This window comes from Loxodonta africana, chromosome 3 (genome assembly GCF_030014295.1).
Source record: "Loxodonta africana isolate mLoxAfr1 chromosome 3, mLoxAfr1.hap2, whole genome shotgun sequence".
In the NCBI taxonomy this organism is placed as follows: Eukaryota; Metazoa; Chordata; class Mammalia; order Proboscidea; family Elephantidae; genus Loxodonta; species Loxodonta africana.
In genome coordinates, this window is record NC_087344.1 from 10,489,542 (window position 1) to 10,514,227 (window position 24,686).

The following is a 24,686-nucleotide window of genomic DNA, read 5'->3' on the forward strand; positions in this document are numbered from 1 at the left end:
TTTTCCAGGTTGCTCCACCATGTGGGGTCCAAAAGTAATAAGTGGTCCGGAGGGAAGTTCATTGACTGTGACATGTCATTATGACCCAGGATGGGAGACCTACTACAAGTGGTGGTGTCAAGGAGCTGATTGGGGTAGCTGTAAAATCCTTGTTAAAACCACTGGAACAGAGCAGGAGGTGAAGAAAGGCCGTGTGTCCATCAGGGACAATCATACAGAACACATATTCACTATTACTATAAAGAAGCTCAGGGAAGATGATGAAGATTTCTACTGGTGTGGGATTGAGCGATTTTTAACTGACCTTGGAGTCCAGGTGAAAGTGTCACTTGACCCAGGTAAGTGTGTGTGTGTGAATGTGTCTTTCAGTGTCTACTCTGTCCTGGTGTCTGAGGGCTCTCAGTGACTGAACTGTGCACAGGTCAGAGGGTGGTCAAGCCCTGGAGTGTCAGTGAATCACACTGTCTGTCCACTTGAGGTTGGGAGGGGCTTCTCTTACAGGGTCTCTCATGGCTCCCAAGGCTCCTCTAGGATGGAATGAAGACTTTCTGGGCACATTTTCTTCTCTGCACATCTCAGTCTCTTGCCTATAGAGAAAAAGGCGATGGTCCCCAGCTCTAGCCCATGGGTTAAAGGGACCCCATTCCATGAGACTCAGAGATCCCAATCCCTGCCAAAGCATTCCTGGTACCTCTGGTGCCCAGGTATGGCTACTCTTTGTGGAATTCTGGGCTGAAACTTCATTACCTCTTATCCCTCATCCCACATCCAACCTTGGGAGAGACAGAGGCCCAACATAATTGGGTTGCTGTGGTCTAATTCTGAGGTTTGAAAAGGCCCCCACAGTCAAACGGCTGCCCTCCTGGTGCCTGAAATCTCACCGTCTGCCATTTATGCATCTGGACCTAATAATGTTCTCTAAGTCCTCCTAGAAGGCAAACACCACTGGGAAGGTCAGCTTAGAGGTTCTGGTGCCTTGGCTGGAGTTTATCTGTTGGGCTCTGCTTCTGCTGACCCTCAGACAGGCAGCACAGGCTCTCAGGACCCTTGGGGCATCACAGTCAACAGAGTTGCAACCACACCTGGCCTGATGAGGCATGTTTCAATTTGCAAGGTATAGCATGCGCATTGTCTCACTTTATCCTCATATCACTTCGGAGAACCAGATAGCCACATCCTAGAAGCTTAGTAACTTGCCCAGGGTAAAGCTTTTCTTAATGTTATGATTTTGTTTAGAACTAGCTCTGACCTTTAAGGTGTATGCTTACATAACTATGCAAGCTCCCATTCCTCCCTGTCCTTGCTGGATAAATAAGATTGAAGGGAAGCATGGGATGAGGTACTGTTATAAACAGTAGAAATGTTTAAAATCCAGGTGAACTCCAGCCACCCTTATACTGAGCCTCTTCCTGGACCCCTCCAGCCCTTCCAGAGCCTGAACAAGGTCCTCTCTTGTACCTGTGTCCAGCCCCACCTATTTCTGAGGCTCTTTAGGCTCCTGGAGGCTGGGGAGATAAGGAAGATCCAGGTTAGTCTCCCCTCTTCACAGCCCTGCTCTAGGTTTCTCAGGCAAGGGCACCCCCTCACCCTCCCCAGGCTAAGAGCCTTGTGCAGGGCTGGGCTGGTCAGAAGGCAGAGTGGTATGTTATGATGTTATGGATTCCTTTTACATGGCCTTTCTTACCATGGTGTTGTAACTCCCACCAAATGTTTGGGCAGAAGTATACAAATAAGGTGCACCAAACCAAGGCCAACAAAACAAAACAAAACTGCAGTCCAGTCGATTCCGACTCATTAGCAACCCTACAATCCGAGAAGGTGGACTATATGAAGAAGAATGCTGCCTCAGGATTGGAGGAAGACTCATTAACAACCTGCTTTGTGCAGATGACACAACCTTGCTTGCTGGAAGTGAAGAGGACTTGAAGCACTTACTGATGAAGATCAAAGGCTACAGCCTTCAGTGTGGAATGCTCCTCGACATAAAACAAAAATCTTCACAACTGGATTAATAAGCAACGTAACGATAAACAGAGAAAAATTTGAAGCTGTCAAGAATTTTATTTTACTTGGATCCACAATCAATGCCCATGGAAGGCAGCAGTAAAGAAATGAAACTACACATTGCATTGGGCGAATCTGGGGCAAAAGACCTCTTTAAAGTATTAAAAAACAAAGATGTCACTTTAAAGACTAAGGTGCACCTGTTCCAAGCCACGGTATTTTCAATCACCTCATATGCATGTGAAAGCCGGGCAATGCATAAGGAAGACAGAAGAAGAATTTACGCCTTTGAATTATGTTGTTGTTGAAGAATATAGAATATACCATGGGCTGCCAGAAAATGAACCAATCTGTCTTTAAAGAAGTACAGCTAGAGTGCTCCTTAGAAGTAAGGATGGTGAGACTTAGTCTCACACACTTTGGACGTGTTATCACTCGGGATCAGTCCAAGGAGAAGGGCATAATGCTCGGTAAAGTAGAGGGTCAGAGAAAAAGAGGAAGACCCTCAACAAGATGGATTGACATATCGACCGAAACAATGGGCTGGAGCATAACAGCGATCACGAGGATGGTGTAGGACTGGTGAGTGTTTTGTTCTGTTGCAGAGTTGCTATAAGTCAGAACTCCACGGCACCTAAGAACAACAATCAAAGTTATGGTATTTACAATCGTTTCATACGCATGTGAAAGCTGGATGATGAATAAGGAAGACCGAAGAAGAATTGATGCATTTAAACTATGGTGTTGGCAAAGAATATTGAAAATACCGTACAGTGCCAGAAGAAAGAAACAAAGGAGAATTGATGCGTTCACATAATGGTGTTGGCAAAGACTGTTGACTATACCATGGATGGCTAGACGTACAAACAAATCCATCTTGGAAGAGGTATAGCCAGAATGCTCCTTGGAAATGAGGATGGCAATATTTCATCTCAATTACTTTGGGCATGTTATCAAGAGGGACCAGTCCCTGGAGAAGGACGTAATGCTGGTAAAATAGAATGTCAATGAAAAAGAGGAAGACCCTCAATGGGATGGATTGACATGGTGGCTGCACTAATGGGTTCACACATAGCAATGATTGTGAGGACAGTGCAGGACTGGGCAGTGTTTCCTTCTGTTGTACATGGGTTTGCTATGAGTCAGAACCAACTTGACAGCACCTAACAAATCATTAAGCCTTTCTTCCTAGTCAGTCTTAGTATGGAAGTTCTACTGAAAACTGCCCACCATGGATGATTCTGCTTGTATTTGAAATACGACTGGCATAGCTTCTAGTATGGTAGCAACAAGCCAGCTAACTCAGTACGATAAACTGACAGATGGACAGTGGTGCCAAAGCATAGAGAGTGAGAAAGCAGGTGGGGAAGGAACCCAGAAGATACTGAACTTGTTCAGTCAGTTTCCTGCCACTTCTAAAGTTTATTTAAAATGTTGCTGAATACAATGTGTGAAAAAGTAGCTTTAAGAAGGAGAGGGTATCATGCTAGGATGACACTAAGACCCTCTTAAGTTTTCTTAGCTGTCCTATTTTTTAAATATTCCTTTGGTGTCATCTTTAAAAGATACCTAGCATTTACCTAAGCAAGATGTTTTAACCTGAGTTTAACTCATTATGTTTGTCTTTGGCTCTTAAGGCAATGCACTATTAGGTGACATTTTCATTTATAAATCCTACAGTTGTAACAGAATATTGTGTCTTGGGGACATGTAGCCGTCAATCTCACTAAGTATGTATGCAATACTTTATTTTTGTAATGGTCCTCAGATGTTTAGTGTAGAGGCCACGTGAAAATGCTAGTTCCACTCTTCTGTCTCTATATTATTATCTGATGAAGTCACTTAACTTCCACGGAAAATCATTAATTTTTCTATTTTTTGTTTCTTTGCTTATTTAATACAAACCCTTGAAATAAATTGTAAATGGCAAAATCAACAAGATAGGCTTCATGATAGATTCTGAGTGTTCACACTATAACTAGAAGTCCTGGGAATATCTGTTTCCTCTCAATTTCAATGACAAGGCCTTGTGTTCATCTCATCTCACAGACCCAGAATTTGATCCCATAAACTTGAAGGTTGAAAATCAAAAAGGGAAGCCAACTGCTGTCGTTGTGAGCTGCCAGCCTCCCCTGGGAACCAATGGAAATATTACCGGTAAGCATGTCAGGTGGATTTCCCAGCATTGATTAGCCTTTGTCTGTGACTATTTACCTCTTGTGCTGTGCAGGCCTTTTCTGTACCTCTTTCTGTCTCAGCATCTCCATTGACTCCCCGGCCCCCTCTGATTTTCTCCCTTTGCTCTTCGCTGATCACGAAATTCTTCTAAATGTGCATATAAATCCACACACAAGCACAACTCATTTGAGTTGCCTCATGAAGGATATGTATTTAAATTAGTATAGTCATTTGTTTTTCATTCTATGAAACTTCAGGACAACCTTCTAATGGAGTGCCTCTGAACATAAAAGACAAAAGAGAAGCCAGTTTTATGGGGATTATGAAATACAAAAGACACATAATGACCATATATATTTGTGTGGCACATAAGAAACTTTGGGGATTTTCAGTTTCTCACTTAGCTTTTAGCTTCTCACTGAAATCATAAGATTCAACAAACACTTAATATTGCCTGACACTTAATAATGAATATTTCACAGTGAAAGATTTTATTTTGCCAAATATTGCTCATAACATCCATGCTTAATGAAAGCATTTATTAGAAGGCTGTAATGTTATTTTAGTATGAAAAATACAAGGGAGCTCTATCAAGGATTTTGTTTTGAAATGATCACTTTAGGCTTTTAATAGATGTCTCCATAGCATAAAATTATTACGAAAAATATTGTATAACTCAAAATGTGCACATTATAGTCTAATTAACTTGAACCATTAGGATAGGCACATATAAGAATCACTCTTTATTCTTCACTGATATTTGGCATTTATAATACACAAAAATGTAATATCTGGAGAAGGCAGGATTTAACATGGTTTTTAATGGGTTTTGTCATATTTGGGGTAACTAAAGCACACATTTTCAAATTAAAGAAAAAAAAACAAAAACAAAAAATCTATGCCAATAGAGTTCTTCTCTCTGGGGAAGTTGAGTTTTCTTTTTCTTAGAATTTGTACCATGATATTGCAGTTGTAATTTTTATTTCAGGCCACTACGTTAACTATTTGCCTTTATGTTGTTGAAAAAAGTACTTGCAATGAAGTCATTGACCTTCAAAATTCTATCATGTAATCTCCGGCGTCGTTTCTATCACCAAGTCCATATTTTCCAACTACCGATCCTTCTTCTTTGCTTCCATCTCTGGCATTCCAATCACTGATAATAAAAATGCATCTTGATTGATGTTTGGTCAATTTCAGACTGCAGAAGTTGATAAAAATCTTCAGATTCCTCATCTTTGGCATTAGTTGTTGGTGCATAAATCTGAATAATAGTCGTATCAACTGGAGTTCCTTGTAGGAATTTGGATATTATCCAGTCACTGATACTGTTGTGCTTCAGAATGTACCTCAACAAATGAGGTGGACAGGAATAAAATTGACTACAGCTGTGGAAAGAGACAATGGAAAAGCTTGATATCATCAGTCAAAACAAAGCTGGGGGCCAACTCTGGACAGACCATCAATTACTCATATGCAGGTTCAACTTGAAGCTGAAGAACATTAAAGCAAGTCCATGAGAGCCAAAATATGACCTTGAGTACATTCCGCCTGAATTTAGAAACTATCTCAAGAATACATTTGACACATCGAACACTAATGACCAGACCAGATGAGTTGTGGAATGACATCAAGGATATCATACATGAAGAAAGCAAGAGGTCATTAAAAAGACAGAAAAGAAAGAAAAGACCAAAATGGATGTCAGAAGAGACTCTGAAACTTGCACTTGAAGGTGGAGTAACTAAAGTGAACAGAAGAAATAATGACGTAAAATAGCTGAACAGAAGATTTCAAAGGGTGGCTAGAGAAGACAAAGTATTATAATGAAATGAGCAAATACCTGGAGTTAGAAAATCAAAAGGGAAGATTGCACTAGGCAGTTCTCAAGATGAAACAACTGAAGAAAAGATTCAAACCTCGAGTTGCCATATTGGAGGATTCTACGGGCAAACTATTGAACAATGCAGAAAGCATCAAAAGAAGGTGGAAAGAATACACAAACTCACTGTACGAAAAAGAATTGGTTGATGTTCAGCCATTTCAGGAGGTAGCATATGATCAAGAACTGAAGGAACAAATCCAAGCTGCACTGAAGAGAATGGCAAAAAAACAAGGCTCCAGAATTGATGCAATACCAATTGAGATGATTCAACAAACAGATGCAGCATTGGAGGTGCTCATTCATCTGCCAAGAAATTTGGAAGATGGCTTCCTGGCCTATCGACTGGAAGAGATCCATTTTCATGATCATTGATATTTGAGTCCATTATTGTGGCCATTGTGTAGCTCCTTCTAACCTAGGGGCTCATCTTCCAGTACTCGATAGGACAATATTCTGTTATGATCCATAAGGTTTTCTTCAGCTAAATTTTATAAGAAAATTATTAAGCCTTTCTACCCAGCCAGTCTTAGTCTGGAAGTTTTGCTGAAAGCTGTTCACCATGGGTGACCCTGCTGGTATTTGAAATACGGGTGGCATCTCTTCCAGTTTTGGAGCAGCATGCAAGCCACCACAGTATGACAAACTGACAGATGGGTGGTGGTGTCAAAGGATAGAGAGTGAGAAAGCAGGTGGGAAAGAAGTCTGGAAGACACTGAACTGGTTCAATCAGTTTGCTCCCACCATTAAAGTATATATATTTAAAATGTCACTGAACACTACATGTGTGAAAAGTTGCTTTAAGAAGGACAGGGTTTCATGCTAGGATGATACCAAAACCCTCATAGATTACTTACTTCTCCTATTTTAATATATCTTTAAAAAAATACCTAGTGTTTACCTACTTGGAAAAAGTACAACCAGAATGCTTCTTAGAAACAAGGATGGTGAGACTATGTCTCCATACTTTGGACATGTTACCAGGAAGGACCAGTCCCTGGAGAAGGACATCATGCTTGGTATAGTAAAGGGTCAGCAGAAAAGAGGAAAACCCATAAATTTCAAGGTAACCATAAAGAATGTTAACAAACTGACTCAAAATAAAAAGAAAAACATAAAGTCTCAATAAAAACAAAAGAAATGGAAAAGAAATCCACAAACAAAAGGAATTCAGCAACAGAGGGTAAGAGGAGCAACGAAAATGTCAGCACCACAAAAAAAAGGCTCTACAAAATGACATCAAGAAACTCACACCTATCGATAATTACACTGAATGTAAATGGCCTAAATGAACCCATGGAGAGAAAAAGAGTGACAGAATGGATAAAAAAAAAAAAAAAAACAGGATGCATCAATATGCTGTCTATAAGAGACACACCTTAGAAACAAAGATGTAAATTTATTAAAAACCAAAGGATGGAAACAAATATATCAAGCAAATAACTACCAAAAAAGCAGGAGTGACAATACTAATCTCAGATAAAGTAGGCTTTAAAACAAAATCTACCATAAAACACAAAGAAGGGCACTATATAATGATTAAAAGGGGATGATCCATCATGAAGACTTAACCATAATAAACAGCTACACACTCAATGACAGGGCTCCAAAATACATAAAACAAACTCTAACAGCAGTAAAAAGAGAAATTGAGAGTTCCACAACAATAATAGGAGACTTCAACACACCACTTTCGGTAAAGGACAAAACATAAAGAAAGAAGCTCAACAAAGATACAGAAGAGCTAAAGGTCACAATCAGCCAGCTTGACCTCACAGACATGTGCAGAACACTCCACCCAACAGCTGCAAAGTACACATTCTTTTCCAACGCAAATGGAAAATTCTCCAGAATAGACCACATCTTATGCCAAACAGCAACCCTCAACAACCCCCAAAACACTGAAATAATACAAAATGTCTTCTCTGACCACAACACCATCAAAGCAGAAATTAACAACAGGAAGAGCAAGGAAAAAAAAAAATCGATTACATGGAAACTGAATAAAATCCTGCTTAAAAAACACTGGGTAATAGAAGAAAGCAGAGCTGGAATTTAAAAAATTCCTAGAATCAAATGATATTGAAAACACATCATTCCAAATTCTTTGAGACACAGCATGGCAGTACTCAGAGGTCAATTTATAGCAATAGATGCACATGTCAAAAAAGAAGAAAGGGACAAAATCAAAAACATTATCTACACAACTTGAACAAATAGAAAGAGAATAGCAAAAGGAGCCCACAGCCACCAGAAGAAAGGAAATTATGAAGACCAGAGCCAAAAGAAATGAAATTGAGAATGGAAAAATGATAGAAAGAATCAACAAAACCAAAAGATGGTTCTTTGAAAGGATCAACAAAATCAACAAACCACTGGCCAAAATGACAAAAGAAAAACAGGAGAATACACAAATAATCCAAGTAAGAAATGAAATGGGGGACATTACAACAGACCCAACTGAAATAATAAGTATCATAACAGAGTATTATGAAAAACTATACTCCAGGAAATTTCAAAACCTAGAGGAAATGGACAAATTTCTAGAAACACACTACCTACCCAAACTAACACAAAATGATGTTGAAAATCTAAATAGACCATAAGAAAAAAGATTGAAAAGGTAATAAAAAAAACCTCCCCCCCCCCAAAATAAAAGCTCTGGCCCAGATGGCTTCACTGGAGAATTCTACCAAACATTCAGAGGAGAGCTTATGCCAATACTACCCAAACTATTTCAGAATATAGAAAAGAAAGTGATACTGCCAAATTCATTCTATGAAGCCAGCATAACCCTGATACCAAAACCAGGCAAAAACAGCATAAAAAAAAAAAAAAATTGCAGGCCAGTATCTCTCATGAATATAGATGCAAAAATTCTCAACAAAATTCTAGCCAATAAAATTCAGCATGATATAAAAAAAAAAAAAATACACCAAGACCAAGTAGAATTCATATCAGGTATGCAAGGATGGTTCAACATTAGAAAATCAATCAATGTAATACACCACATAAATAAAAGGAAAGCAAAGAATCACACGATCATCTCAGTCAATGCAGAAAAGGCATTTGAAAAAGTCCAAAACCAATTCCTGATAAAAGTTCTCAATAAAGTAGGAATAGAAGTGAAGTTTCTCAACATAACAAAGGGCATATATACAAAACCAGTGGCCAACATCATTCTTAATGGAGAGAAGCTGAAAACATTCCCTTTGAGAACAGGAACAAGACAAGGATGCCCTTTATCACCACTCCTATTTAACATTGTGCTGGAAGTTCTAGCTAGAGACATAAAGCAAGAAAAAGAAATGATGGTTATCCAAATTGGTAATGAAGAAGTTAAACTACCCCTATTTGCAGATGATATGACACTGTAATAAAAAATCCAAAAGACTCCAAGAGAAAACTGAAACTAATAGAAAGATTGGGCAGAGCAGCAGCATACAAGATAAACATACAAAAATCAGTTAGATTCCTATATATCAACAAAGAGAAGAATTAAAAGGAAATCATGAAAGTAATTTCATTTATAACACCCCCTAAAAAAATAAAATACTTAGGAATAAACCTAACCAGGGTTGTAAAGGACGTATACAAAGAAAACTACAAAACACTACTAAAAGAGATCTACATAAATGGAAAAACATAACATGTTCATGGATGGGTAGATCAACGTTGTGAACATGACAATTCCACCCAAAGTGATTTACAAATACAATGCGATCTCCATCCAAATACCAACATTCTTTAAAGAGATGGAAAAACTTATCATTAGCTTTATACGGAAAGGGAAGAAGCTCTGGATAAGTAAAGCACTACTGAAGAAGAATAAAGTAGGAGGACTCACACTCCCTGACCTCAGAACCTACTATGGTAGTCAAAACAGCCTGGTACTGGTACAAGGACAGATACATTGACCAACAGAAAAAAATTGAGAACCAAGATGTGAATCCATCTACCTGTGGTCACTTCATTTTCGACAGGGTCTCAAAGTCCATCAAATGAACAAAAGACAGTCTTTTTAACAAATGGTGCTGGCAAAACTGGAAGTCCATCCACAAAAAAATGAGATAGGACCCATACCTCACGCCACCATATACAAAAACTAACTCAAAATGGATCAAAGACCTAAATATAAAGCCAAAGACTATGAAGTTCATAGAAGAAAAAATAGCATCAATACTAGAGGCCCTAATATATGGCATTAACAAGATACAAACCACAACCAACAACACACAAACTCCAGAAGATAAGCTAGTTAACTGGGATCTTCTGAAAATTAAACACTCACGCTCATCAAAAGACTTCACTAAAAGAGTAAAAAGAGAACCTACAGACTGGGAAAAAAATTTTGGCTGTTGCAAATCAGACAAAGTTCTAATCTCTAAAATCTATAAGAAAAACCAACACCTCTACAACAAAAAGACAAATAATCCGATTAAAAAATAGACAAAGGAAATGAACAGACACTTCAGTAAAGAAGGCATACAAGTGGCCAATGGACACATGAGGAAATGTTTGTGATCACTAGCTATTAGAGAAATGCAAATCAAAACCACAATGAGATACCATCTCACCCTGCCATTACTGGGACAAATGAAAGATACAGAAAATAATAAATGTTAAGCTGCGGGGAGATCAGGACTCAAGCACTGCTGGTGCGAATGCAAAATGAAAGACCATTTTGGAAAACAATATGGTGCTTCCTTAGAAAGTGAGAAATACCATATGATCCAGCAATCCCACTCCTAGTAATATATCCTAGAGAAAAAGAGGCATCGCACGAATAGACATATGCACACCCATGTTCATTGCAGCATTGTTCACAATAGGAAAAAGATGGAATCAACCTAAAAGTCCATCAACAGATGAATAGATAATCAAACTGTTGTACATACACACAATGGAGTGCTGCCCAATGATAAAGAACTATGATGAATCTGTGAAGCATCTCATAACATGGAAGAATCTGGAGGGCATTATGCTGAGTGAAATAAGTCAATCACAAAAGGACAAATATTCTATGAGGCCATTACTGGAAAAATTCATGAAAAAGTTTACACACAAAAAGGAACAGTCCTTGATGGTTCTGATGGAGGGGAGGGGCAGGATGGAAAAGCATTAAATAGACAATAGATAAGTGGCAAGTTTGGTAAAGGGTAAAACAGTACACAATACTGGGGAAGCCAGCACAACTTGTACAAGGCAAGATCATGGAAGCTCCGTAGACAGAGTCAAACTCCCTGAGAGACCGAATTGCTGGGCTGAGGGCTGTGGGGACCATGGTCTCAGGGAACATCTAGCTCAATTGGCATAACATAGTTTACAAAGAAAATGTCCTCATTCTACTTTGGTGAGTAGTGTCTGGAGTCTTAAAAGCCTGTGAGCAGCCATCTAGAACACTCTACTGGTCTCACTCCCTCGGGAGCAAGGAAGAATGAAGAAAACCAAAGATACTAGGGAAAGGTTAGTCCAAAGGACTAATGGGCCACATCTACCATGGCCTCCACCAGACTGAGTCCAGTACAACTAGATGGTACCTGGCTACCACCACTGACTGCTCTGACAGGGATCACAGTAGAGGGTCCTGGACAGAGCTGGAGAAAAATGTAGAACAGAATTCTAACTCAAAAAGAAAGATCAGACTTGCTGGCCTGACAGAGACTGGAGAAACCCTGAGAGTATGGACCCCAGACACCCTTTCAGCTCCTGAGTTTCACCCTTGAGCCAAAGATTGGACAGGCCCAGAAAACAAAATGAGACTAAAGGGGCACACCTGTCCAGGGGCAAAGACTAGAAGGCAGGAGGGAACAGGAAAGCTGGTCACAGGGAACCCAAGGTCAAGAAGGGAGAATGTTGACATGTCGTGGGGTTGTTAACTAATGTCATAAAACCATATGTGTACTAGCTGTTTAATGAGAAACTAGTTTGTTCTGTAAACCTTCATCTAAAGTACAATTTAAAAAAAAGGAATTTGAATTATGAAGCAAAGAATAAAAAAAAGAAAAAGAGGAAGACCATCAACAAGATGGGTTGACGTAGTGACTGGAACGATGGGTTCAAACCTAACAGTTGTGTGGATGGTGCAGGACCAGGCAGTGCTTTGTTCTGTTGTACATAGGGTCGGTATGAGCAGGAAACAACTCGACGGCTCCTACCCAACAACAAAAACAATTTACCTAAGCAAGATGTTTTAACTTGAGTTTAACTCATTTTTCTTTTTTTAACTTTTAAGGCCGTACATAATTAGGTGACATTTTTGTTTATAAATCCTGCAGTTGTAACAGAATTTTGTCTCTTAGAGACATGTAGCCATCAATCTCACAAAGTATGTATACATTCCTTTTTTTTTTTTTTAACAATGATTGCCATATTTTTAGTGTAGAGATAGTTTGAAAATACAAGCTCTACTTTTGTCCTCTCTATTCTCACCTTTGAAAGTCACTTATTAATTTTTCTGTTTCTCTATTTAATTCAAATCCTTGAAATAAATTGTAAATGGCAGAATAAATGTGATATGGGACATAAAATCAAAGGTGGCACCTGGCCTAAAAAAAGCTAAATTCATGTTAAAAGGCTGAATGTAACTTTTTACACAGACTCGAACCTTGTTGCTTAGAAACCCATCCTATTATTACGGCTTTGTGGTTAAGCTAAGACCCTAATTAAACCTTATCAAACCCTGCAGGTTAAACCCCACCTGGAGACCTCGTGCTCTGGGCACCAGTGCTGTTCCTGAAAGTACCCGTATGCCATTGCTTGGGAAGAACGTATCCATCAGGCCACTGTATGTGATTGGTCAGGAGACACCCTCCGTGACCCTGTATTTGCAGTTACGTCTTTTAGCCAAACAATGTAGGCCAGTTGTATTAACACAACCAATAATGTTGAAGGTCAGGCTTTGCTTTGTCCTGCCTTTGACTGCCCTCAATCACTGCAAACCAGCCTGAACACTGATTGAAGTTCCTCATATGGGCGTATGACTATAGGTGAATTGAACCCCTCCCTTTGCAATTCATGAGCTTCAGATTCCTCAGGTTTTCGTGAATTTCCCACTCGAATGACATATTGGCTTCAATAAAGCTCTTTGATTTTACTTAGACTCAGAAAGTCTTTCTTCTATAATATGCTTTATGACAGATTCGAGTGTCAACATGATGATTGAAAGTCCCACAAATGCATGTTTTCTTTCAATTCCAATGAAAAGGCCTTGTCCTCTGTCTCATTTCACAGACCTGACCTCTGTTCCCATGAATCTGGCAAACATTTCTGAAGGAGATCATTTACGTGCTATCATTCTGAGCTGCCAGCCTACCCTGACAATCAACGGGGAAATAACTGGTAAGCATCTCAGCTGAATTTCCCACCTCTGGGCTGCCTCGGCTTGTGGCTATCTATCTTTTGCTCTGCGCACAGGTTTCTTGTATCCCTGTTCTGTCTCAGCATCTCCGGTGACTCCCTGACCCTCTCTGATTTTCTCCATTGCCCGCAACTGACTGTGGAATTCTTCTAAAGGTGCACAGAAATCCACACCCAGACACATCTCATTAAAGTCGCCTCATGAAGGATATGGATTTACGTTAGTATAGACCTTTTGTTTTTCATTCTAGGAAGCATTAGGAGAACCTTCTAACGGAGTGCCTCTGAGCATAAAAGATAAAAGAGAAGTCCGTGGTTTCGAAATTACGAGATACGAAAGACACCTAGTGACCACGTATTTAGTTTCTCACTTAGCCTTTAGCTTCTCACTGAAATCAAAAGGTTCAGAAAGCCGGTAATACTGACCGACAGAAACTGATCTTAATAAATATTTCACAGCGACGGGTTTCGTTCTGCCAAGCGTTGCTGATAACATCCATGCCTCGGTAAAGCACCCATTAGAAGGCTGTAATGTTGATTTAGTACGAAAAATATAATGAAGCTCTCTCAGGGATTTTGCATTTAAATGATCACTTTAGGCTTTTAATAGATGTCTCCATAGCATATAATTATTATGGAAAACACTGTATAACTCAGACTGTGTGCATTAGGGCCTAATTAACTTGAACCCTTGGGTTAGGCACAAGTAAGAGTCACTCTTTTGTCTTCTTTGATACTTGACATTTGTAGTTTACAGAAATGCAGTATCTGGAGAATGTAGGGTTTAACTTGGTTCTTAATTGGTTTTTATCATATTTGGGGTAAACTAAACCACACATTTTCAAATTAAAGAAAGAAAACTTTATGCCAATGAAGCTCTTCTCTCTGGGTAAGTTTAGTTTCTCTTTTTCTTAGAATTTCTACCACGGCACTGCAGTTCTAATTTTTTATTTCAGGTCACTACATTAACTATTAGAGAGTCAAATGTGAGTATTTTTATATTTTTATGGATACTTCTTCCTAAAGTAAGTTTTCTAGTTGGCCTGATTTAATTTTAACACCCTCCTTTTCTATTTTGCTTGCTGTGCATAGATTAACTCTTCCTCCCAGGGTCCTGCCCTGGAAGCCAATGTTCACAGCCTCTGAGGAAGAATACCAACAGCTGAATGAACGACCTGCTGGGGGAGAACATTACCTGAAAGGAAAAAAAAGGAGTTAAATGTAGGAAGTTTGGTCTTCCCTGAGGGAAAGAGGAGGAATAATTTCCTCTTTACACAGCAAATTCATTCATTTTTCTCTTTCATAAACAAAGTGCACACCAACACCTGACTTGATGAATGCACCCTATTGATTTCTCATCAAGTGCCTGGCCTTAGGGAAACCCTGGTGGCGTAGTGGTTAAGAGCTACACCTGCTAACCAAAAGGTCAGCAGTTTGAATCCACCAGGCGCTCCTTGGAAACCCTGTGTGGGCAGTTCTATTGTATCCTATATGGTCATTGTGAGTCTGAATCAACTCAGTGGCAACAAGTTTGGTTTTTTTTTTTTTTTGGTTTGTCTGGCCATATGGGGACACCGATGATGAGACCCATTGTTGACAAAAGATATTAACTTGAAACCTGGTTAGTAGGAAGGGTGATTGTCAAATGGGTTAGTGATGTAGACACAGGTGTAAACAGCATGTGGATGAGATCTCTGGGTGATGATGAGAAGCAAGAGGTAATTCATAAGAGTCTGCAGGTTTTATAGCTGTGAGAAGAAAATAAAGTGAATGAAATAACTCATAGAGTTTGCTTCTAAACTTGCTACAGTAGAAAGACTGTATAGAGCTACATAGCTATGCCCTGTGCAGAAACTTCTCATGATAAAAATAGCAATGGGTGGCAAACTCTTGAAATAAAACACTTCATTCTGTCCATGTGATCAATCCTTCATCTTAGTCTGTAAACTTAAGTAAAATAAAAACCAGTGGAAGGGCACTGGGCAGCTTAAAGAATTGGAAAATTCCAATAATCAGGCCCTGGGAAGGGATGAGAATCAGCATTACTCCCAGGATCTAGAGATCAGAAACTATTGGAATGGCCCTCTAAGGTTTTGTTATTGCAATAGTTTGACTCCACGTGTTTTCCTGCCTTGTATCAAGATTCAATTTCCCAGGAAAGGGGATCTGATTGGCATTTCTTGAGTCAAGTGATCGCACAACTTAAGAGAGAGTGAAATGAACACAATAAAATTCCAAACTGATGTTCCTATCAAGCCCACAGGAACCAGGCTGGAGCTTGTTCTGCAAAGGAAAAAGTTGAGTGTCTCTCTAAAAGAAGGAAGAAGGGTGGGATGCTGGGCTGTCCAAGTCCCAGGTGTCTCCTACAACGTCCATGGCTGGACATCTTCCAGGTCATGAATGCTACCTTCCACTCATGCACTTAATGAAGAAACTCAAGTGTACAAAAAATTATTTTCAAGCCAGAGAAACCAGTTAGCAGCTCTTTGTCCAGTGAACTGAGATACTAATAATGACTTTTCAATGATGTTCAATTGCAATTGTGAGGCACTGGGATCAGCACTTGGTATAAAAGGAAACAAAATATAGGCTGTAACTTTGAGAGAATCATAATACAGTGAAGAAGAAAAATACTTAAAAAAAAAAAAAATACCAGAAGGAACATGAGAAGTTCAATCTCAGAATTTTGGAGAAGTTGAAATCAGAGCAAATATATCAAAGGACTTAATTCTGTCTGGAGAAATAAGAGATGGTTTCACAGAGGAGGTGATGTTTGAGCTGTGGCCTGGTGGCCGACCAGTCACCCATTCCAGGGCCTTGCAAAAGGCATGAACAGCATAGGCAAAAAACACAAGCAGGTGTCAGATGATGGGTTTAAGAGATGTTCACAAACGGTCACGAACAGTTTAAAGTATTTGGAACACAACTTTCAGGGTACAACAAAGGAAATGGCACCATGAAAGGAAGTGCCTAAACCCTGGAAGGCCTGGTATTTGTTTATTATGTATGTATTTACCTTTAATCCAAAGATGGTGGGTGGTCTTTGACATAGTCTAAACCAAGGAGTATCCTGATAGATGTATGTTTCTAACACATTGCTCCAGGCACCCTTTTAGAGATTGGAAAGGTGCAGGCGAGAGACATTCTGCTCCGTTTAGTAGAGATCAGGGATGTCTTTAAGGTCACATTTTCTTCCAAATACTGTGGAATAGTGTGCACTTGTTAGGATGAAATTTTTTAGGACACTAATTCTCAGCAGAGCCTGTGTATTCACTAACATTCACATGGCTTAAGGGAAAAGAGCTTGTATAACACCTGAAATAGATTGGATTAGGTGTTGTTGGATTGTTGTTGTTTTTAATGACCAATTCTTCGATGTATTGAGAAAATATTGAGGTTATCAAGGATTTCATTTTACTCGCATCCACAATCGAAGTCCAGGAAAGCAGCAGTCAAGAAATCAGGTGATGTATTGCACTGGGTGAATTTGCTGCCAAAGACCTCTTTAAAATCTTAAAAAGCAATGATTCCACTTTGAGAACTAAGGTGCATCTGATATAAGACATGCTTTTTCAGTTGCCTCATATACATGTGAAAGCTGGACAGTGAATAAAGAAGAGCAAGGAAGAACGGACACATTTGAATTATGATGTAGGCGAAGAACATTGAGGTTACTGTGGATTTCCAGAGGAATGAGCAAATCTGACCTGGAGGAAGTACAGCAAGAATACTTTTTAGAAGCCAGGAGAGTAAGAGTTCATCTCATGCACTTTGGACAAGTTATCAGGAGGGACTAGTCCCTATAGAAGGACATCATGCTTGGTAAAGCAAAGAGTCAATGAAAAAAAGGAAGACACTCAATGAGACGGACTGACACAGTGGCTTCAACAAGGGGCTCAAACATGGCAATGATTGTGAGGATGGCCCAGGACTGGGCAGGGTTCCCTTCTGTTGTCATAAGGTTGCTATGAGGAGGAAGTAACTAGAAGGCACCTAACAATAACAATAACAAAGTTGAAGAGCCCCTTTATCTTTTGAATACCACACAGATTCCCTGAAGCAATCTAACCACCTTCATTTCACAATACTGGGGAAGCCAGCACAACTTGTGCCAGTCAAGGTCATGGAAGCTCCATAGACACATCCAAACTCCCTGAGGGACTGAATTGCTGGGCTTAGGGCTGTGGGGACCATGGTCTCAGGGAACATCTAGCTCAATTGACATAGCATAGTCAGTTTTAGTCTGGAAGCTCTGCTGAAAATTGTCCTCCAAGGGTGACCTTGCTGGTATTTGAAATACCAGTGACATAGCTTCCAACATCCTAACAATGTGCAAGCCACCACAGTACGACAGAGATGGGTAATGGTGTCAAAACATAGACAGCGAGAAAACAGGTGGTAGAAACCCAAAAGATACTATCAGGTTGTTCAGTCAATTTGCTGCCACCTTTAAAGTATATTTAAAATTTCCCTGAACACAACATGCGGGAAAAGAAGCTTTAAGAAGGACAGTGTTTCATGGCAGGATGATACTAATACCCTCATAGATTACTTGTTGTTGTTGTTGTTAGATGCCTTCAAGTCTGTTCAGGTTAATAGTGACCCTATGTACTACAAAAGGAAACACTGCCGGGTCCTGTGCCATCCTCCCAATCCTTGCTATGTTTGAGCACGTTGTTGCAGCCACTGTGTAAATCTATCTTACGAGGGTATTCGTTTTTTCACTGACCCTCTGCCTTACCAACCATGATGTCCTTCTCTAGGGACTGGCCCCTCCTGATGATATGTCCGAAGTACTCAAGACTGAGTCTCGCTTCCAAGGAGCCCTCTGGCTATACTTCTTCCAAGACAGACTTACTCGTTTTTCGCGCAGTTCATAGCTGTTCAGTCTTTTTCGCCAACACCATAATTCAAAGGCATCAATTCTTTGGTCTTCCTTATAAATTACTTACCTCTTCTATTTTAAATAGTTCTTTGGCTTCTTCCTTAAAAGATACATAATATTTACCTACGCAAGATGTTTTAACCTGAGTTTAACTCATTATGTTTACTTAGGCTTTCAAGGCAATACACAATTAGGTGACATTTCCCTTTATAAACGCTATAGTTTGATATGGGATATAAAATGAAAAGAGGTGTCTGACATAAAGTAAAATGTGTTAGATCTCCCCTGGAGGTCATATGCTGTGGGCAAGATAATTTTAACAGCTCGTTCCAGAAAGTATTTAATTCAAACCCTTGAAACACATTGTAAATGACAGAATAAACATGCTACAATTCATGGCAGATTCGGAGCATCAAACCATGAATAAAGTCCCACAAAGGTCTGTTTTCTTTCAATTCTAACCACAAGGCCTTATTTCTGTCTCATGTCACAGACCCACGCTCTGCTAACATGGATTTAAAAAGCATTAATCTGGAAGGAGAGCAGCGTATTGCCTTTGGGAGCTGCCAGCTGCCCCTGGAAACCAATGAGAAAATTACTGGTAAGCATCTCAGCTGAATTTCCCAACATTGTTCTGCCTTGGTCTATGACTATTTACCTCTTGTGCTTCACAGGCCTTTTGTGCATCCCCTTTGTGTCTCAGCATCGCCATTGCCTCCCTGACCCTCTCTGATTTTCTCCCTTTGCCCCCCACTGACCATGGAATTCTTCTAATGGTGTATACAAACCCACACATGGAAACATCCCATTCCAGTTCCCTCAGGAAGAATATGTGTTTAAATTAGTACAGACCTTTTGTTTTTCAGTCTATAGAGCATTAGGACAACCTTCCAGTGGAGTGCCTCTGTGCATAAAAGGCAAAAGAGAAGTTGGTTGTATAGCAGTTATGAAATACAAACGACATCTGTTCTATTGTCGTTAGGTCCCTTTGAGTTGGTTCCAACTCATAGTGACCTCATGCTCACACAGAATGAAACATTTCCTGGTCCTGTGCCATACTCATAATCGTTGTTATGTGTTGCAGCCACTGGGTCAATCCATCTCGTTGAGGGTCTTGCTCTTTTTTGGTGACCTTCTACTTTACCAAGCATGATGTCCTTCGCCAGCGCATCTGAATGACCACGACTTTTTGTCTGGCATGTTAGAAGGACGTTTGTCTGGGAATTTTCAGTTTCTCACCTAGTATTTACCTTCTCACTGAAATCATACGGTTCAGAAAACATGCAATACTGACTGACAGAAATTGAATTTAATGGATATTTCACAGTGGCAGATTTTATTTTGCCAAATATTACGGATAACATCCATACCTAACTAAGGCACCCGTGCCTAATCAGAGCATTCATTAGAAGTCTGTAACATTAATTTAGTATGAGAACTGTAATGGAGTTCTGTCAGGGGCTTTGAATTTAAATCATCACTTTAGGTTTTTAGTAGATGTTTCTATTGCATATAATTATTATGAAAAAATTATATAACTCAGAATACGCACATTATAGTCTCATTTACTTGAACCATTGTGTTAAGCACATGTAAGAGTCATTCTTTTTTCTTCTTTCATACTTGGCATTCAGTGTTCACAGAAAAAAGATCAGACTGGGGGCTATGTCTAAGGTAAATCAATAATTAGTTTAATTAATCTTCAAGGCAGTGTTGTATAAAATGCCCGTGTAGCGTTTGTAATCTTTGGAGTCAGCTCCCCAAAACAGACTGAATATTTCACAAAGGCACAACACCCAGAGTAAAACAGTCTCACTAGTTTATACGGACCATTGTTTGACTCAGAAGTGGCTTCAGGAACAATTTTTATTTTTTTCCCCAAAGCTCAAGTTTCCAAAGGATACTCAAAGGCAGTGGCCTGTGTGGGTTACCACAATTTCCATGAAAGCCAGAAATCCGGATCCCAGGAGAGTTACAACTCTTTTGTCGTTCCTCCTTTTGATCATGATCCTGCTATAGAATCTTTGATCAAAAATGTTCAATAATGGTAGCTGGGCACCCTCTGATTTTTAAGATCCCAGGCACCATACAGTGAACTAGGAGGTAGAATAGAAGTGCTAACAATAGTATTAAGCCAATTGTCTGAAATAACCGCAAAAACCATGGCCCTGAAGTCTTTGAACCAAGGAAACAAATCTCATGAGGTGTTTTGTATATATAAGCAGCACCAGTAATTGCTTTTCACCTGCCTTGGCAGCCACTGCTGTTGTTGTTGTTAGGTGCCGTCGAGAATGCTCCAACTCATAGCGACCCTATATACAACAGAAGAAAACACTGCCCGATCCTTTGCCACCCTTACAATCGTTGTTATGTTTGAGCCCATTGTTGCAGCTACAGTGTCAATTCATCTCCTTGAGGACCTTCCTCTTTTTTGCTGAGCCTCTACCATGCACGATGTCTTTCTCCAGGGACTGATCCCCCCTGATAACATGCCCAAAGTATGTGAGATGTAATCTTGCCATCCTTGCTTCTACGCAGCATTCAGGTTGCACTTCTTCCAAGACTGATTTATTGGTCCTTTTGGCAGTCCACGGTATAGTCAATATTCTTTGGCAGTAACTATGTTCTGAAAAACCTGAGATTGCATATTGATATAAACACAGTGACATTTATCTATTAAGACACAAACTGTTCCTTGGGCAACTAACAGGAAATCTAATGCCATTTGATGTTTTAAAATCATAACTCGAACTTCAGACATTTCTCTGCTTATGATATTTAAAATTTTGATAAGTTTACCAACAGGAACTTATAATTCAAGAGGTACAATATTTAAACCCATTGGTTAGATAATTTAGGAGAAAGGAGGAAAATGGTTTCTTATATCCAGAAATCAGGACTTTAAAACAACAGCAATATTCTCACATAAAACCCACAGTAATCATTTAGTTCACTCAATCCTTTGTAGTTAACTTCTGTTCCACGTGATTCTGCATCAGCCATGGTCTGCGAACCCATCAGCTTCTACATAAGAGTTCTGGAAATCTTGATTAAGTCCAGTCATAGTCCTTTTCACAAGTCCAATATAGTCCACCTTTTTGCTGAGATATTGTGGTCAAATGCTTTTAGCAAATCAGCAAGGTAAAAACTTATCTGCAGATGACAAAACTTAATGTGGCCATGATTCTATGGATATAATCTTAAGTCTCTAGCTAGAGTGGAAATATTTTCAAGTGTGTCTCATTGTGCTTTCTATTTTTTGGCTTCCTAGAATTCCCCTGCGATAGAAAGAACTTGTTTACATTTATTTTATGATTGGGATCTACCCAATTTCTGATAACTATGCTTCTTGTTGCTGTTAGGTGCCATCATAGGAACCCTAGTTACAACACAATGAAACTCTGTCCGGTCCTGCACCATGCTCACAATCATTGTTGTGCTTGAGCTCATTGTTACAGCTACTATGTCAATCCATCTGGTTCAGGATCTCCCTCTTTTTCGCTAACCCTCTACTTTACCAAGCATGGTATCCTCCTCCATGGACTGGTCCAAAATATGTGAAACACAGTCTCATCATCCTTGCTTTAAGGAACATTCTGGCTGTACTTCTTCCAAGACAGATTTGTTTGTTCTTTTGGCAGTTCATGGTATATTCAACATTCTTCACCAACACCATAACTCAAAGGCATCAATTCTTCTTTGGTTTTCTTTATTCATTGTACAGCTCTCACATGCATATCAGTTGATTGAGAACACCTTGGTTTGGGTCAGGCACACCTTAGTCCTTAAAGTGACATCTTTGCTTTTTAACTTTTTAAAGAGGTCTTTTGACCAGATTTGCCCAGTGTAATTCACTGATTGATTTCTTGACTGTCACTTCCCTTGGTGTTAATTGTGGATCCAAGTAAAATGAAGTCCTTGACAACTTCAATATTTTCTCTGTTTAACCTGATGTTGCTTATTGGACCAGTTGTGAGGATTTTTTTTTTTTATTGAGGTGTAATCCATACTGAAGGCTGTGGTCTTTGATCTTCATCAGTAAGTGCTTCAAGTCCTTTTCACTTTTAGCAGGCAAGATTGTGTTATCTGCATAATACAGGTTGTAAATGAATTTTCCTCCAATCCCGATTCCTTATTCTTCTTAATATAGTCCAGCTTCTTGGAAGATTTTCTCCTTGTACAGATTGAATAAGCATGGTGAAAGGATACAACCTCCACGCACAGCTTTTCTCACTTTAAACCACGCAGTATTCCCTTGTTTTGTTCCAATGATTATCTCTTGATCTGTGCACAGGTTCCTCATGAGCACAATTAAGTGTTCTGGAATTCCCATTGTTCATAATGTTATCCATAATTTGTTATGATCCACAGAGTAGAATGCCTTTGGATAGTCAAAAAAATACAGGTAAACATCTTTCTGGTATTCTCTGCTTTCAGTAAGGATCCATCTGACATCAGCAATGATATCCCTGGTTCCAAGTCCTCTTCTGAATCTGGCTTGAATTTCTGGCAGTTCCCTGTCAATGTACTGCTAAATGCTTTTGAATGATCTTCAGTAAAATTTTACTTGCGTGTGATAGTAATGATATTGTTGGATAATTTGCACATTTTGTTGGATCACCTTTCTTTGGAATAGGCATAAATATGGATCTCTTCCAGTCGGTTGGCCAGGTAGCTGTCTTCCAGATTGCTTAGCATGGATGAGTGAGTGAGTACGTCCAGAGCTGCATCCATTTGTTGAAACATCTCAGTTGGTATTTTGTCAACTCCTGTAGCCTTGTTTTTTGCCAATGTCTTCGTTACAGCTTGGATTTCTTCCTTCAGCGCCATTAGTTCTAGATTATATGCTACTTCCTGAAATGACTGAAGGTCGACCAATTCTTTTTGGTTCAGTGACTTTATGTATTCCTTCCATCTTCCTTTGATGCTTCCTGCATCGTTCAGTATTTTGCCTATAGAATTCTTCAAAATTTCAACTCTAGACTTTAATTTTTTTCTTCAGTTCTTTCAGCTTGAGAAATGTGGAGCTTGTTCTTCCCTTTTGGTTTTCTAACTCCAGGTGTTTGCACATGTCATTATAAAACTTTATCATGTCTTTTCAAGTCGCCCTTTGAAATCTTCTGTTCGGCTCTTTTACCTTGATCATTTCTTAGGCCCTGTTTAGCTACTCAGCATTCAAGAGGAAGTTTCAGAGTCTCTTCTGACATCTGTATTCTTTCTTTCTTTCCTGTCTTTTTAATGACTGCATGCTTTCTTCGTATATGATGTCCTTGATGCCATTCCAGAACTCAGCTGGTCTTCAGTCATTAGTGTTCAATATGTTAAATCTATTCTTGACAAGGTCTCTAAATTCAGGTGGGATGTGCTCAAGGTTGTACTTTGGCCCTCATGGAATTGCTCTAATTTTCTTCAGCTTCAGCTTGAACTTGCATATGAGCAATTGATTGTCTCTTATAGTAAGATGGTAGTTTTGTTTTGCCTTAAGAAGGTCCTTATCCTGTTGGGAGAGGTCTTTCAAAAGCTTCCCTGGAGCTATATGACCTCAGATGTTGGGGGCCAAGGAGGCCTGATCCTGCCCTGCCCTCTCTATTTTGGGCTCATGATTAGTGACAGTTCACCAAAACAGTAGATGGCAGTCTTAACCAAACTATCGAACAAAAATCTAAGAGAGATTCTCCTTAATCAGACAACCAGTTTTCAAACAATATGGCAAAGAAAACTGAAAACATGAGAAAAAGAACAAGAAAGAATAAACAGAGGCTCATTTCCTGAAAGGACTTGTGTCTGTGTCAAAGGGATGTGGAGTGTGAATGTGTGGGGTCCAGAAGACAGGACCTTTCTTTGCCAGCTTCAGTTCCACAGTCAAAGTCTCCTCGAGTCGACCGGATTCTGGGCTTTAGAAAAATCCTGCCGAGACGATACCATTTAATTGTCCTAGGGTAAAATCACCACAAAGGTATAGTAACACAAGAGGAGAGATTTTATTTGGTCTATGTTTCAAGAGGGAAAAGTGGGAAACAGACAAGCATGCTGACTGAGCTGCATCTGCCCAAGTCTGGGGGATGTTATAAAATAGGCAAAAGTAGGAAATGGACAAGCATGCTGGCAGAGCTATGTCTACACGAGTACAAAGAATGTTACCAAATCCTCAGTATATATTGACATTACAAATGGGTGGAATCATTTAAAGTTTCATCCTTTCATAGATTGGCTAAAAACTGCTAAATCACCACGATCCTACATTTTAAATTGTCTTTCCGAATAATCATTGGTACAAATTTCATTAACGACAGTCAGGAGAGTCTTCATTAGTCCAACAAATCTTGTTGTGTTGTTGTGAAAAATATGAGTGGAAACTATGTGGATTTTATTGTGCTC

At 39.5% G+C, this 24,686-nt stretch overlaps 1 protein-coding gene across 12 annotated transcripts in view; it reads left to right on the top strand.

Annotated features, from left to right (window-relative positions):
* LOC100665835 (adhesion G protein-coupled receptor E4-like) overlaps window positions 1–24,686 on the top strand; it is a 152,672-nt gene that overhangs the window by 23,417 nt on the left and 104,569 nt on the right. For 11 of the 12 annotated variants that reach the window (XM_064280430.1, XM_023540441.2, XM_064280433.1 and 8 more), the window contains exons 3-6: window positions 9–338; window positions 4,054–4,161; window positions 13,298–13,405; window positions 18,802–18,909. In XM_064280430.1, coding sequence (XP_064136500.1) covers window positions 9–338; window positions 4,054–4,161; window positions 13,298–13,405; window positions 18,802–18,909 — 654 coding nt within the window. Of the gene's footprint in view, window positions 1–8; window positions 339–4,050; window positions 4,162–12,752; window positions 12,852–13,297; window positions 13,406–18,801; window positions 18,910–24,686 lie in introns of those variants that run through there. The other variant, XM_023540451.2, reaches the window with a different exon arrangement.